General features: G+C 46.6%; 1 protein-coding gene across 1 annotated transcript; it reads right to left on the bottom strand.

Annotated features, from left to right (window-relative positions):
* Nucleotides 1-391: 391 nt before the first annotated feature.
* Nucleotides 392-5,716, bottom strand: LOC122164414 (ovomucoid). The gene is made up of 8 exons (XM_042826429.1): nucleotides 5,659-5,716; nucleotides 4,719-4,738; nucleotides 3,853-3,989; nucleotides 3,266-3,323; nucleotides 2,865-3,001; nucleotides 2,057-2,123; nucleotides 901-1,010; nucleotides 392-465 (listed from the first exon to the last, which is right to left on the bottom strand). The coding sequence occupies exons 1-8, from the start codon at nucleotides 5,714-5,716 to the stop codon at nucleotides 420-422; spliced, it is 633 nt and encodes a 210-aa protein (XP_042682363.1). The 3' UTR covers nucleotides 392-419.
* Between the last annotated feature and the right edge of the window lie 11,527 nt (nucleotides 5,717-17,243).

Raw genomic sequence — 17,243 nt, 5'->3', positions numbered from 1 at the left:
ATAGGGGAGCTCAGCCAGCATCAGCAGTTTGTAGCAATATTTCAGCTGTCTAAAAGGGTCTGAACACTAATGGAGGCTGACTATCATTTATGCGCAAAGTCACACAGCCGAGGTTTATGCATCTGTATTTAATTTTCTGCCTTTTATGACAGGGATGGGAGGAAGATGTTGTTCTTGTTATACCCCAGAGCCACGAGCATGGAACATATTCAGTCTGGTGTCACCGTCCAACAAATCAGAAGAAAACATTGCATGAGACAGAGCATTAAACAAGACAAAGAAGTGTTGCTGATTTAGTTTATTGAGAAAGAAAATCAGGAGTGAGCTGAGCTCCCCAGAGTGCGAGATGAACCGAGGTGAGACCTCTCGCTGGGATTTGCCAGTGGGGATCCTGTGGTGAATTCTCCCAGCATTGATATTCAGCATTTTCCAAAATGGCTTAAAGTGAGAGTCCCGTTGCTTTCCCTGAAAGCGAGGAGAGGAAGAAGTGGGTTAGACACAGAGCCACAGAGCCTGCTGCGCTCTGTCCTAGAGAAGGCAAGAGATGGGATCCTGCCCAGAGCCCAAGAACTGGCAGGCTCAGCATCTCCTCAGCTATCTGATTATTAAGAGATGAGTGAAATCATTTAACCCCTTCTGAAAACTATAATGAAACACCAAATTCGATTTTCTTTGCAGCAAGCAAGGAAAACTTCCCTTAAGGTTAATGATGTTCAAAACATCCATTCTAACAAACCGGACATGCTCTGGTGAAAAATAAAATGAATGGCTGGCGCGATGCCTGGTGTTCTTTTCTGCCCCCAAATCCTGGTCAGCAGTCAGCAACAAAAGCAGGAACTGTGCAAGCTGGTGCCTGTAGGAGGCAGCCGACGACATGAATGCAACCAGGGCTGTACGTACACGACTGCATTGCAGAAGTTGCACTTGTTGCCATATGTTTTGTTGTCGGAGCCACAGAGAGGTCTGTATTCCATCGTACAGGCAGGCTTAGGGTACTCGCTGCAGTCAACCTGCAAAAACACCATTGTGATGTGGAGGATATGAAGGAGTCGATAGCTGAAGAGCTTCAACCCCTCCCCAGCTACAGCTGCAGTGCCGATGATAATGATCTAACTAAAAATAATTAATTTCCTTGCACGATCTGATATAAACTGGATGTCCTTTCTCCTATGCTAGATTTAATAATATAAAAATAGAGCATAATTTCCTGTGTAAGAGATGCATATCACAACCTGACTGCTGCATTTCTGAGCTGCAGCAGCAGCTCGCTCCGTGAACGTGCTGTGCTTACAATCATGTTGCACCGTGTTCCTGACCTGTTCAGGAAATTAAATGGAAAAAACACTGGTGTCTGGAGAAGAGGCAGCACTGATACCTTTATAATGGTCCAGCATCTCTCCCACAGGCTCAAAGCAAAAATCAGCACTTATCTGGGTACATGGAGAATGGGATTTGTTTGGTTGAGAGATGGGTAGTATATTTGCTGAGGGTCATTGTTGTGGGGGGAATAAAAGAGGCAGGAAAAGAAAACAAACAAACACACTCCCCAAAAAACCCAACAACTACCATGGATACATGTCCAGAAAGAGGCTGGAGAATTCCATGGGAGAGAAATCCACTGAGGCTTACCAACTACACAGAAATCACACCTGGCTGAGGTGTGTAGCTGTAGAGTGTTTGGGGAGATCCATATGTACTCAGCCCACTCTTACTCCTTCCTACTCAATTCTTATGAATGCTGAAAGAGGGGACTCTGCATCAAACCATCACGGGTTTGGTGGCCCATTGGTCTGACCCCCTAAATATATTATCAGTTCCTATTCTCAGTTCTGATCTCATGGGTTATTTCTGCTCATGGTCTTTTACTGATCCCTTCCTGTGCAGTCGTCTTCTTCCCTTCCTGACTTTACTGTGGTTAATGTGTATTGCATGTGTAGAAAGTGAAATCTTCTCTGTTCTGAAGCACAAGTGATGCTCCTGAGGCTACTGCAGATGCTGGCCATGTTTCCTTTGACATCAGTGGGACCAGAACCTGCTCCTTCATTGCGCAACTCACACTCACTGCAGCAAGTTCCTTTCTACATCCACCATCATGCTTCTTGCCAACGCTGGTCCCCTGCTCTCTGAAAGGAAAAAAATCCATGTCAGGGAGCTGTGGCTGCATCCTGCTGTGCTGAACTCCACATCATTGCAGTGCTGATGGGCTGCAAATGCCCAGCCTAGTTTGTGTCCATACCACTCAAGATATCAGCCCTGCAAGCACCCCCACCTCCCTGACATTCATAGAATAACAGAATCACTTGGGTTGGAAGTGACCTCAAAAGTCATATATACTTCCTCCAATACTTCATGGGACTCAGAGTCCTCCCTCCCCCCACCCTCTACACAGGATGGTACCTGATGGTCCTGAAGACAGGGATGCTATTGGTCTCCAACACTCTGGTTCAACACACCAGGTGTTATGGGAGGTGGTACTATGTGCCAGAGTGTTGCAGTATTGCATGATGCAAAGGACAAGAGGTGACAGGCTGTCATGGATTAGGAGCTAGCTTGTTTTACAGCATAGGTGCCGCAGAGGTTTGCCACAGTCCTCTGCAAGGCAATGTGAGCCACACAGACCCTTAGTTAATACAGGACAGAGTGCTTCTCTTAAGTCCCCACTCAGCTCTCTACTTCTCTCTCAAGATCAAAGGCACGGTTCTCTTTCTAATTGCAAAGGAAAACAGCATCTGGTTATCAGGAAGAGGAGGGACAGGGTCCAAGAGCCATACAGAAAAGGCATAATTGGAAAACCCAGCGCTCAAAGAGTGGCTGCCAGGGGTGCAGGACCCATTCCTGCCAAGGGAGCTCTGCACAGGACTTACACGTTGTGGGCACACAGCACACACTCGTTGTCGTAGGTGACTCCATCAGTACCACAGACAGGGTTGAAGGCCTTGTTGCAGAGGATCATCACTTTGCCTTCCTCATTTGTCGTGTTGGGATACCTGCTGCAGTCCATCTGTGGAAGGAGCACAGAGCAAAGCGCTAGTGAGGGCTTACAGTGACCATGTAGACCAGTGGAGTGCGTGCTTTGGGCCTCCTAGAATGCCATCTCAGCAGGAAAAAATGCTTTTTTTGTGTTACTGTGATGAAACTTCACCTGAAGATGATCAGTACAAGATTCTGACATCTCACATGCCCTCTTACTCAGCATTTAAATTATTTATTGGGCAAGCCAATATGCAGTTTTGACTGCACAAAGGATGAACTTGGTTTCACTTACAGGAACAGCTTCCCTGCATTCTCCATCGTGCTCTTTGCTGATATTGGTTCCATATTCTCTGAAGAGGGAAAACAGACATTAGGAAGCTCAGCAAAGACTTCTTGTTACTGGGAGTATGTTCCTAATGCAATGAGGCTGAGTCTTGCTAAGTCATCTTTGTATTTATATATACATATATACATTTGTATTGGAGAGGGTAATGCCATGCTGCCCAACTAGCCAGCACTGAGTGGCTGGCAGGGATTTCAAGACTCTGAAATCTTCAGGACTGTTTTGGACCATTCAAACTGGAGCATCTCTCCATCCTTTTGCTTCTTTTTGCCAGGGTAAAATATGCCCCAGGGGCTATCATCTGCCTCATCCCTGAGATGGAGGAGAAAAACCTGAATAAATTACATCAACAAAAAAGACACAGTAACCAAAGTGATGTCTAGGCAACGGAGTGTCACGCAGTGGTACTCAAGCTTGCTCTGAAAGAGTCAACGTAAGTGACATGTAACAGATCACTGTTTGTTGGAAAGGGGTGCTGTCAGGAGCCCTAAGCACAGCTGCTTGCTTGCAGGATGAGCTCTCTCTGCAGTACACACATGTTGTAGGCACACAGCAAGCACTCGTTGCTGTAAGTGACTCCATCAGTTCCACAGATGGGGTGGAGGTCCTCAGTGCAGACCAAAACGTCTTTGCCTTCCTCATTTGTAGTATTGGGAAACCTACTGCAGTCCACCTGACAAAGAAACACACAGCAACGGGACAAAGTGACATTCTGTAGTTATATCTCTCATTTTCAAGGGGCACTGACCAGAACCATCCTCCTGTCCATGTAGTGGGAGAGGACTGGGCAGTGGGTTTACAGCCATGCAGCTCCCTCTGTGGTAAACCAGCAGGGATCTATCCTGTCCTCCAGGCACCGTTTTGCAAAGCCTGAGAGTGCAAAGCCCTCCAGTGTTCTTCCATTGTTATTCATACAAACATGTTTATTCAAAAGAATGAGTCTAACAACCTGGGGTTTGGGAGCTGTGGTGCCTCACAGTCCTTTCTTCTTTCAGTAGGCTGCTTTGGGGTTGGTTTTATTGCTATGGTCTATAGCCATCAGTCTAGAGTTGATCATACGGATGGGGCTTTGAACAATCTGGTCTAGTGGGAGGTGCCCTGCCTATAGCAGGAGGGTTGGAACTAGATGATCTTAAAGGTCCTTTTCAACCCAAACCACTGTATTATTTCACAGACCATATGATCAACTTGAAGCTTAGACCAGTTCAGAGTCGATTAGAAATTAATTCATCCAACAATTTTATATCACAATTCTATATTACATGCAGCATAGATGTAGAGCTCAGAACTGCATAATTTAACATTTTACACTGTGGGATCTGATTACAGTGATACTAATTAAGAAAGGGGGAAAAAAAGAGAGAAAAGAGAAAAGGAGGACAGAAAGAACTCTCTTACTTACCTCAACACCAAAGGCAGCATCTGGGGGAAAAAAAGGACAAAAATGTAAAACAAAGGCAGTCTGATCATTGGGACCACAGCTAGCTGAAATGTACATGCAAAATTCCAGCACAGAGAACCAAACTGAGTGACTTCCACTGATTCAATTATTGAACTAAGTAAACTATGTATGACTTTTTTTAATGCTGATAAGCATAATTTAGTTTCTTATTGCTGACTGATGAAACGTGTTCTTGAATAGCTCCGTTCTTAAAAAAAAATTAAGAGATAGGGTAGATTTATTAATTGAAAAATGGATATCTTTTCCTTCCTTATCTATTTACACATCCGTTTTGTCCCTAGAAAACATCTATCACATATCTGAAAAGAAACCTGAGTCAATACAGATAAATGCAAATGCAAATATTCACATACAGGATAAGCAAACATACACAGCATCTGTTGTCAGGGATATACATTTTAAAGAAGCTGAGTGTAAGAAATAAACCACACTTGTCTTTGACTTTGTAATTTCATGAGATGTAAATACGGAAGGAGAACATCAGATCCTGGCTTGTTTGCATCTCTTGTTTCTCCATTAGCAGCAAAAGCATTGCAGGAAAGCTGCCAGGTTCCTGCACAGAGCTTGCTTGTGCTGTGACAATATTTTCCTAGTTCCTGGAGGTCTGACCACCTCGTTATGGCCTCGCTTCAAGCATTTATCCATTCTCTGCAGCAAATGCAAGCAGCGTAACAGTGCTGAGAGCCTAAGAATTGTGTTGGGAACACAGAACCCGACAGACACCCAGCACAGCAGTAATCCATTTAATACCCGTGTACCGAGGCAGCCTTTGCAGGTGCTTTGTAGGGAAGTCTCTCCCTGATGGTGACAACCACGTTTTGCCAAGGAGAGTCAGCACTGGCAGGCACAAAGCCTCTGCAGCACTTTGGGAGTTACTCACCTGGGAGGAAGCCACAAAGCGCAAAAGAGAACAGCACAAAGATGCCTGCCATGGCCATAGTGAGGTACTGCCCGGGTCTGCAGGCGGCTGCCGGTGCTCTGCTCCTGAGATGGTCCCCCGAGGCTGCCTGCAAATATATACAAACACGGCGTCTGAGCTGTTGGACTGGAACACGGAGCAGCCAGCTGAATCTGTCAACGGCACAATGAGGCTGGTAATATTTATTGAGGTCCTGACCTCCAGGTAATGGTCTGCGTCTCCCAGGCAATTGATTTTGGCTGGACACTTGGATAATAGCTTGAGACAAGTGTCACATGCTCTCAGTGGTCAAAATCAAACAAACAGCCTTTTGGACAAAGGATACCTCTTAAGGACTCTGGCAGGACCCTAAATAGCACAGAATGCTGAAGGCAGTAAGGGACATGTCCTTCGTTCGTTTCTGCATCCTCATCTCTCAGCAGGGAGCAGCTAAGGCTCAGGACCATTGTGCCTGCAGCTCTGCTTTCCATGCAGCTCTGCATTCTTGGATATTCACCTCTAGGTAAGAGCACAGGCTTTGCCACCAGCAGAACTGATTAACCACTGCCAGGTGAAGCTGGCAGCGCCGTATCTAACCTATGAAGTTAATGGTATTCAGCCCTAGTTTGATAAAAGAAAGGGTTTCTTGGTGCTTTCACTGCTTAAGTGTAGAAGAGCTTGGTAGAAGACTTGAAAGCAAGGTAAATTCTGTCAAATACCACTAAAAATGTCACTTGAACCTTATCAGCAGGGAGCACTTATTTACAGACCTAGTCACAGTTAAGCGAATTGACTCAAAGTGTTCTGCCAAAGCATCTCAAGAACAAAGCACACTGAAGTTCGGGGAACTTATTTACATTAGGGCACCAGCTTTGCCTGAAAGTACAGTTGTCCTTTCCTCCCGCAGACATTTCAGAAAATAGAGACAGGAAAACTGGGACAGGCTCTGTCTCTCACCTCCAGCCTTCACACCATCCCTCTCCAAGTGGCTCTTTCCTAGGATGAAGTCTGGAGCTCTGCTGTTTTGGTATGAGTAGTTTTGCAGCCATACCTTTAACCTAATTTTCTTACCATGAATCCTTTCACAGGTCCAACATGGTGAGAATACCTGTAATATTTGGCCATGGGAGATAAGCACTGACACGTTCTGAAGGATGCAGCATGGCTGTGCATATGTAGGTTACATTTCTACATGGAAATACAGGCACTGCTTGGGGAGCACTGATCTCCCTGTGGCTGATCAGCGCAAGCCACAGGACCAGCACCAAGAAATCCCTCCATTCTCTGCACAGGGAGCAGAGTCCCAGCCTCTTCCAGCTCCGGCTCCAGCTGGCCCTGCCTCTGTCAACAGCATGGGAAAACCCTCGGCTGGTTTGGCTCATGCTGTAGGACAGGTTGCTCAACCGTTAGCTACCCCTAGAAAGGATTTCACCTGCAACCCTGCCACTGATCTCCTGCTGCAATCCACTTAATTGCAAACTCTTAATCCTCGAAGTCAGGTGCAGCTTATGGCTAATCGCTGTTTGGCCACAGGGAAATGCTCTTGTGTGCAGAAGTCAGCATGAGGGCAGAGATGTGTGAGTAAGCAAAGGCAGGGTCACGTCTTACAGTGCCACGTTTCATGGTCCTGAACTGCAGAGGGTCAGCAGGCTGACAGCAGGGCAGGACTTGGCCTGGATACAACATCCTTTCTCTCTTACCTAAGGGATTTCTTGGTTTACATTTTCCGTTTTCTGGTAGTGGTGGTGGTGCTTTTTCCTAAACTACTATTGATGTCGTATTCTCTGCAAGACTCCATACTGAAGGTAGGACTTTCTTGGCTAGTAACATACTGACAAATGAATTACAAAACATTTGATTATGCTTTTCCCAAACATTCCTGGGCTTTGTCACATTATTTTGATTAAAACTTCTGTTGTAAAAGGAGAAAACAACAATAAGTAGTCGTAGCTGTTTCATGAAACTGCTTCAAATCACTCCAACATGCCTGCTTAATGTGACTCAAACTGCAATTTCCATCTATCTTTGTCCTTCTGGCCATAGAGGGACCACTATCTGACTTGAGCCACAAGCCCAGAGAAATCACTGCAGAGCCCACAGCAGCCCTGTCCCTCACCTCCTGCCCAAAGGCACTGTTTGAAGTAAGCAACAAAGCAAATAAAAATCACTGATACGATTAAAACGTATCTCTAGGAAAACATATCCATATGTTTATGAACTTATTAAATAAAGCTTGATTCAGGTAGAACTAGTAAATGCTTTTCTGAAACGAAAGGACCCCATGCAGAACTTTGTACCCTGCAGGGGAAGATGACACAGTTCCACATTACTCTGGTGGTGAATTAAATGTTCCAGGCCCCACTGCAAGGACAGGCATTGACACATGAGCACACGTCCTGCAGAGCCCAGCAGGCTGCTCAGGACACAGGGTGGGAAGAGGGGGTGGGGAACACAGCCTTCACCTTAGAGAAGGGGAGAGTATGGGGATCTGCAGCTGCTTTGTGGGGTTAGGGAAGGCTGAGCTAAAGGATGACGTTCTGTCTGAATATGAGAGAATACTCCTCTCCACGAGTGGCACAGGATGCAGAGTGGCCACATATCTCCTCCATTGGTGGTACAGGTGATCAGGAAGGCACACAACATCCTGAGCAATCTTTGAACCTGGCCCTGCTTTGAGCAGTAGTCAGGCTGGAAACCTCCAGAGAGCCTTTTCACCCTGAACTGTTTTATGTGCACAATGCTCGTACAGTGCTCTCTCTTAGGGATAATTTCTGTTAAAGAAGGAACATAGAATTTCTCCATGACCTGGGAAAGCAGCCCCAGAGCTTTCCCACAGCTTTTGCTGAAGGGCCACAGTAAGAGATACAGGCTTCCACAGCACATTTCTACAAGTAATGGCCAGAAACCATCTGCATACTTAAAAGAGCACAGTGCAAGCATTGCAACCCAGGTGTTTGGATGAGGCACTTTGTGCTCCCCGCCATCCAGCAGCATGCAAGTTCCCAGCACCAGCAACAGGGAGGCGGTGGCTGTGCCCCTCAGATTCCAGGCAGCCACTCAAGTCACCCAGAGCAGTTCTGCTGAGAGAAACTTACAGGCAAAATGAAGAAATGCCTATTGACAAACAAGCAGGGCTGGCAGAAACCCATTCAGTACAATTGGGATGAGTAATTGCTACAAACTACTATGCAGCAAAGATGAGTCCTAAAAGCTTTAGGAAAAATCTCTTCATTTCTGGGCAGCTGCATCCAACAGCTTATGGAGGGTGAGGTGTTCAGGGCAGCACTGCGGCGTGAAGGCAATGGGGAGACAGGTTACAGCCTCCCATGAAGCACAAGGATCATCTCTGCACAGCAAGCTGCCAAGTCTCATTAATTCAGCACAGGAACATGCCTTCAGTGCTCACTGCCCTCGGTTCTGTTTTGTAAGATTGACAGAAACATCTATGGACCACAAAGTGTTTTTGACAAGGAGGTAATTAACCTTCGCTGTTTACGTCTCCCTCCACTTGGTGAGGTGTGCATTTTGGGGAGAACTGGCTGCAAACAAGTGGTGCTCCAGATCTGAGGAAGAGAAGGGCTGGAATAACTATTTTTCTGAGTCCTATCTGGACTTTATGTAACAGAGAAAGAATTTCACTGGGTACAGATAAAGCCTTAGACTCCAGACTTCAGGATCAGCGCTGTTCTGTGAACATTTTGCTTCCCTTGCACAAAACACAGATGAGAGGAAGCAACCAGTGGTGCACAGTCATGGCTCTCAGAGGTGCCACAGTGACTCAGAGCCATCCTGCTGCCCAGCAGCCACCCCGAAAAAAGGGGCATTATCTCACCCCCCACGCAAAGTTTCCTCCCTCTGGGAAACCCCAGAAAGAGGTAATACAGAACAGGAGCAACGAGAGCAGAAAGCTGAAACGTGCTCCTGTATCTCAGCCAACACGCTGGCCAAAATTCACCTGGAAAACAGTGTTTAAAAAAAGACAAATGAAGCCAGCTGCTTGTGGAAAGAAAAACAGGAAGATCCGGATTTGCAGTGAATGATGGTTTGCTTTTTAAGAAGGATCTTGTAAATAAAGAAAGCAACAAGGGGATTTTCTTTCCGAGGGAGAAGGTGCGTAGCAGTTTCGTATTGTTCAGAGTGGCTGAGAGTGAAAACACACAGCTCTCCCTGGTGGGAAAGAGAAGAAGGATGGAGTGAGAGGTAGCATGCATCATGGTGCTATAGCCTGGACAGCTTGCCGGAACAGAAGGAACTGAATGGAGAGGGTTTCTGTAGCTGACAATTAGGACTATAACCACTGAACAATTGTTCCTTCGTTATTAACAACAAAAGAAAGTGGAACAATCTAATTTATCCTGCAGAGCTGAGTGCTAATGAGATCATGGGCTGATTCCTTGCAGCTGGGTACAGGCAAAGCACCATTGGTGCTGACAGAGAAAGGCTCATGGCGGAATGAGAAGGTTTTACTATTTATAAGTGACAGTTATAAGATAGAGGTATGCAGCAGGACTCATTTCTGAACCATTGCTTTGGCAAAGTAACACTGTTACTCACTTAATATATTAATACATGCGTGATGACTGCTGTGCTGTATATGATCATATGGTCCCTGCACCTCCTGGCACCATACACCATTTGCAACCTGACAAAAAATCTGCTATCAGGAGAGCTGAACGTGCTGGTATCCACAGAGGCTTTGTGAATTTCCTTTTCTGGTCTCGGAAAAGGTTATGCTGTGCTCTTCTGATGCTGCTGGGGAAGGTTGTTTGTGCATGCTTCCACAGAGAAGAAATACTTCTGCCGCACGTCTCGGATTTTGCATCTTTTTGCCTCCCTTCCCCTCATACATTTGAATGCAGCCTGTGGAGAATAGCAGTACTAGGAAGCTAGCGTTAAATCGCTGCCAAATAAAATGTCAACAGAAGGTGCACGCATCGCTTCTGTCCATCCGTCCGCTGCCTGCTCAGCATCCGCTGACATCATTTGGAATGCTGCCACCGATGGCATCCGCTCCTGCTCCCTGGGGGCAGTGCTGCTGCTCAGCCCCTCCGCATTTCTTGTCACTGCACGTCCCACATGCTCTAAAAGAGGGAAAGTCTTCCATTAGAGATCCAGTGTGCCCGTTTTCTCAGAGGGTGATGGATGCTGGGAATGTAAATAAGGCCCGCCAATGATGCGAGTGAAGGAGAGTTCACCCGTGTTAATCACCGACAGTGAAGTGGTGTTAGCATCTCTGATACACACCTATAGCAACGGCAAACCCATTACAGCTGAATGAGCTGCATCATCTGGGCTTCCACTCCAGCTGATTTGTTTTCTCTTCTAAATCTTCATGATTTCCACCCGAGCACCAACAGCATGGGGAGGAGGAGGAAAGGCTGATGAATTGGAGCAGCACAGGGAGGGGCTGGGGGCTGAGGGGCTGGGACTTGGAAGGCACATTCCTTCCATCAGAGTGACACGTTGCAGGCGTAGACCCCACATCCATTGATTAAGTGAAACCATCTGTGCCACAGGTCTGGTCCAGGGTCCTCAATGCCATCCTCTGCAATGGCCCCCGACTGAGCCTTAAAGGGAAGAAAGAAAAAGAGTTTAAAGCCACCCATTTCCAAAAATTCCTCATTCTTCAAGGGGGGTGAATGAAAGTAAAGTTTTGCTTCTATGAATGAAAACTAGGCAGCAAGAAATAAACCATGAGGACTCCCTTTGTTCACTGACTCACAGCACATGTGAGCTTGTAGGGCTGCACCTCAGCTGGTGGAAATGCAGAGTCCCCTCCTAGGCTGAGCAGCTGGGTGCCAGCTGGGGCAGCCCCTCTCACTGCTGCTTCACTCACATCTACTTTCCAATCAGTGCAGAGCATGCAGCCAGAGCCCAGAGTGTGGCAAAGAACCAAAGAAAACGGTATCAAATGATAACAACAAGAGAATGAATATCTCTGAGTGTGAACATAATGAGGGATGAAGTGGGTGGGTACCAGGATTATATTCCTTTAAATATAGATGTCTGAGGGAATGTTTTTGCCATCCCCAAACTATTTCCTTTGCTAGCAGTTAGAGACCTGTGCAACGGATGCAATGAGTTTGCATAATTATTTCTGGATTTAATTTATCCGAGGAATATATAGTTATAAAAACAATGCCACTAAAACCTTCCTGTGAAATGAAAACAATTTCAGCAATCAGTACATCATTCTTAAGCACCCATCAAGCTCAGCAACAGAGAGTTTAGGCCCATCCACGCACCTCTTACAAATGCAGCATATGGAAGTAGAGCTAAAACAAGGCAAATTATCAGCAGATGTAGTTTTGAAACCTATAGCTTTTTTGGTAAAGAGTCTGAGTGATGTTTAGGTACAGAGACTGTAGATGATAAGGATTTTCTTCACATCAGATGGAGAAGTGCTGATATGTACCATGCTGATAAATGATGAGAAACCTTACAGCTCAATACAAAAAGACAATATTACGTACTGCTTTCTGAATCCTACTATTCAATCAAGAAATCAAATGATTCCCTTCATTCTTCCTCCTCTTTTTGTTGTAAGAAAAATGACTGGAGACTCCAAAAGCATTGATAAGGCTATCAAGATAACTTTGACAAACAAGGAAGGGGAGAAAACATTTATAACTTTAAAATATTGCCTCTGCAATACACATTCACATTCTAGAATCGTAGAATGGCTTAGGTTGGAAGGGACCTTAAAGATCATCAGCTTCCAGTTCGTGCCATGGGCTGGTTAGTCACCACCACATCAGGCTGCTCAGAGCCCCAGCCAACCTGGCCTTGGGTACCTCCAAGGGTGGGGATCCATTCCAGAGATTGGACCATTATCAGTGTAAAAGATATGGAACTTCATGCATCCTAGCACTACTCAGTCCCTAGAGCCAAGGGCTGCACCAGCTGTGAGCACTGCACGGAGCTGGAGCTGCTGTGCTTCAGCAGTGGATGTTAGGTGCACAATGTTGAACATATATCAGAAATTCAGGGCTTTCTCCTTCACTGCATCCTTACCAGAATCTGCATCTGCAACTCTTTGTTCATGAGAGAAGTGTAAAAATAAGAGTTAAAAAAAAAAATAACAGTGCTGAATCCCTGCCTTTGCAACCCATCTTTTAGTGCTTTTTCCCAAGTTACAAAATAAAAAAAACCAAAAATCTTACTTTGACAATTGAACGATCTAGGAGAGCAACCTGTTCAATTTGAAACTGCTCAGGTTTTCGATCCAGGTGAGCAAGAAAATCACCACTGTGCACCCAGGGAGCAATGAGCAGCAGGCTGAACTGTACCAAAGCCCCCAGTGCCTTCCTGCTGGAGAAGGTTACTGGATAGATCTGCGGTCTGTCAAGCACTGAGCTGATGAGATGATCTCCTGCACAGAAATCTTGTCCATCCATCCATCCATCCATTTACAGCCAGCTTCCAGCCGAGTCAACTGTTCTGTAAAACCATCCTTCAGACCTCTCAGTGACACTATAGACCTTATATTGTTCTCTCTGTCTCCCAAGCCACCAAAATTCAATGTTTCCTCTTGAACATGCTCATCTTTCCCTGGCCATTGCTTCTTCACCAACGTGATACAAAGAGAAATCATTCAGCTCTCAGACCCACATTAAGCAACCCTGGATCAGCTGAAAAACAGCACTGCAGCACAGAAAAAAAAAGTTTTGTCTGTGAAAAATTGGCTGCCCTACTTTTATAGAATGATATTACTTCATGAAACACCCCTTAATCCTGGGTGAATATTTAAATTCCAGTATCAGGCTTTTCCCATTTGTAGTGGTTTATTCCATTTTGTAGATTTATATGAAACCTTCTGCCAAATACTGCATGGAAACTGTGTCTAATGGCCACTTTGGGTTTTCCCCTGAATTGCCCAGACAACTTCTTTACTTTCTGCCTCTTTGAGTTCATGTTTGCCTTCAGCATCATCAGACTACGTGTTTCACAGAGCAGCATTTGGCACGCCTGCCCCCAGCTAATGTCATTGAGTAGGATCTTAATAGCTTTACTGAAAAGGCTGCAAAAGCCGATGTGAGAGCTAAGCCCAAGCCAAAGCCTACCAAAGCCACAAAAAGTTTATTCAGATCTTATCCCTAAGAATAATCAAGCAACAGTTAAACTAGATTAAAGCAGCTTGTGTTCTACAAAAACATCTGAAGAGCAAACGTCAAGAAGGTTATATAAACCAAAGGAACGTTTACATTAGGACACAGACTCAAGAAAAGCACAATAAGCCATTGTTAGTTACAAATCATCTTGAAAAGTACATGCCAGCCAGAATCTAATAGCATGGAGGTGCTACGGCCCTGTTCTCTGATACAATACCAACAGTATCTCCAAGTTGGGAACGTTTGCCTTCAGCCTATTAATCTAGCCTCACAATTCAGCGAGTGACTTTCCAAACTGGTCCAAATAATTGTGTTTCTTTGGTAAACCACAATGGCACTGCTGTGGAGCTGGAGGTGGTGACTCTCCCTTTGCTGGCAGAAGGGTGGTCTCCAGGTCACCCTACCTCCCTGTCATCCATACACACACAGTGACAGCTATTGTATCACTGGGTACCCGGCTCTTTGGCTGCAAGAATTAGCTGAAACAACCAACTGTTGAGCAGAACTGCTTTCCTATGATTTGCCATTCAATTAAAGTCAATCACAGGCAATCCCCTGAATCCTTTTCTTTCCCAAATAGCTTCAGAACGTAGTGATTGCAGTGATTTAGCAGGCCTGTCCATGCCACATGGGCAATTCCAGCTCACAAGACACCAGGAATGAAGTTGTTCTGTTGCATTAATAGACTAAGACATAAACTCTATACACAGACACTTGGGCTCTGCAACCCTAAAGGGAGCCTGGCATTCCCCTCCTGTATTTTATATCCTATACAGCATGTGTCACTGAGGTCATTGTCCAGTGGAGACAGGTTGGGATCACCTTTGTGACAGCAGTTGCTGTCCCTTCCATGGGGCAGGCTGCATAGGCAGCGGTGGCAGCAGAACCAGGACAAGGGGAATTCACAAATAGGCAGTGAGTTTTCCTTTCTAGCCAAATGCAAGAAAACTCTCTTTGTGAGAGCAAACCATCCACCTCATCTTGGGAATTACCCTGTGGGTGGGATGGACCATGCTCTTGAGGCAAATGTCTCCCTGCACTGACTACAAAAAGGGAGCCCCTGCTCAGGTCATACCAAGGTTTAGGAGAAGCTAATCCTGCCAACGTGACTGTGAAGATTAAGGAAATGTCTGAGAGCTCTAAGGGGAGCCCAGGCCCCTTTTTGAAGTTAAAACAACAGGGACACATGGCAAGAACTTTACCCATATTGGCTGTCAGAGCCAACATCAACAGAATCACAGAATCACAGAATCACAGAATCACAGAATCACCCGGGTAGGAAGGGACCTCAAGGATCATGTAGTTCCAACCCCCCTGCCTAGCAGGGCCACCTAACATACACATTTAGATCAGGTTGCCCAGGACCCCGTCCAACCTGGCCTTGAACACGTCCAAGGACGGGGCATCCACAACCTCCCTGGGCGGCCCGTTCCAGGGCCTAACCACTCTCCTTGTAAAGAACTTCCCCCTAACATCCAACCTAAATCTTCCCTCCTTCAACTTGGATCCATTTCCCCTAGTCCTGCTGTTGTCAGCCCTTTTGAAGAGTTTACTCCCCTCGTGGGTGTAGGTTCCCTTCAGGTATTGATAGGCTGCAATGAGGTCACCCCGCAGCCTTCTCTTCTCCAGGCTGAACAAGCCCAACTCCCTCAGCCTGTCCTCATAGGGGAGGTGCTCCAGCCCCCTGATCATCTTAGTCGCCCTCCTCTGGACCCTTTCCAAAATCTCAATGTCTTTCTTGTACTGAGGGCCCCACACCTGGACACAGTACTCCAGATGGGGCCTCACAAGAGCCGAGTAGAGAGGGACAATCACCTCCCTGCCCCTGCTGACCACCCCTCTCCTGATGGAGCCCAGGATCCCATTTGCCTTTCGAGCTGCCAGAGCACACTGCTGGCTCATGTTCAGTCTCTCGTCCATCAGGACCCCCAGGTCCTTCTCTGCCGAGCTGCTCTCAAGGACCACCCCTCCCAGCCTGTACGGGTGCCTGGGGTTCTTCTGGCCCAAATGCAAAACCTTGCACTTTGCCGTGTTGAACCTCATTAGGTTCACCCGAGCCCAGCTTTCCATCCTGTCGAGGTCCCTCTGAATGGCATCCCTTCCTTCCACTGTATCAACCGCACCACTCAGCTTGGTGTCGTCAGCAAACTTGCTGAGGGTGCACTCAATTCCCTCATCGATGTCATTAATAAAGATGTTGAAGAGCACCGGTCCCAAGACAGACCCTTGGGGGACACCACTTGTTACCGGCCTCCACCTGGACACAGAGCCATTGACCACCACCCTCTGTCTGCGGCCTTTCAACCAATTGCTTATCCATCGGGTCGTCCACCCATCAAATCCACTTCCCTCCAATTTGGAGATGAGGATGTGGTGGGGGACCATGTCAAAGGCCTTGCTCAGGTCCAGGTAAATGACATTGGTCGCCTTCCCTTCGTCCACCAATGCCGTCACTCCATCATAGAAGGCCACAAGATTAGTTAGGCATGACCTTCCTTTGGTGAAGCCGTGCTGGCTGTCTCGGATCACATGCTCATTCTTTATGTGATTGAGAATGTTGTCCAGGAGGATCTGTTCCATGATCTTCCCAGGCACGGAGGTGAGACTCACCGGCCTGTAGTTCCCCGGGTCCTCCCTGCTCTCCTTCTTGTATATGGGAGTGACGTGACCCTTCCTCCAGTCATCCGGGACCTCACCTGACAGCCATGACTTCTCAAATATGATGGAGAGCGGCTCGGCAACCACCTCAGCCAGCTCCTTCAGGACCCTGGGATGCATGCCATCCGGCCCCATAGACTTGTATTCATTAAGTCTAAGGAGGCACTGTCGGACTTGCTCTGCCCTTACAATGGGAAGGGATTTACCTCCTTGGTCCCCACATAGAGGTTTGGGGATGCAGGGCTCAGGGACGTGAAAAAGACTAGAATCCTGGCCAGTAGTGAAGACCGAGGTGAAGAACTCATTCAGCACCTCAGCTTTCTCTTCATCTGTTGAAGCCAGTTCTCCTTTTAAATTTACTGAAGTAGGTACGCCCGTTTTGGCCTGTCTCTTCTGGCCAATGTACCTGTAGAAGGTTTTCTTATTGTTTTTCACGTCCCTTGCCAAGTTCAGTTCTGCCTGCGCCTTGGCTTCCCTGATCCCACGTCTGCGAGTCCGGATGGCATCCCTGTACTCTTCCCAGGTGACACAGCCTTGTTTCCAGAGCTTGTACACCCCTTTCTTCACCCTCAGTTCTCTCAGCAGGTCCTTGCTGAGCCATGCCTGTTTCCTACCTCGCCTGCCCACTTATTCAGAAGAATGGAGACCTCTTCTGCTTCCAGGAGGGCATCCTTGAAGAGCAGCCAGCTCTCCTCAACAAAGAAGAATCAAAGAAGAATCAGTGTGCACCACTGTGTACCATGTTGAGGAGGAGAAAGGGAAAAAGGCATGAAATGTGACACTAAGGTAAGACAGATA

This window comes from Centrocercus urophasianus, unplaced genomic scaffold (assembly GCF_019232065.1).
Source record: "Centrocercus urophasianus isolate 14NV4802_14NV808 unplaced genomic scaffold, USGS_Curo_1.0 seq_26, whole genome shotgun sequence".
NCBI lineage: Eukaryota > Metazoa > Chordata > Aves > Galliformes > Phasianidae > Centrocercus > Centrocercus urophasianus.
Note: the sequence above shows the minus strand (reverse complement) of the source record. Positions and strands in the feature narration are given on the sequence as shown.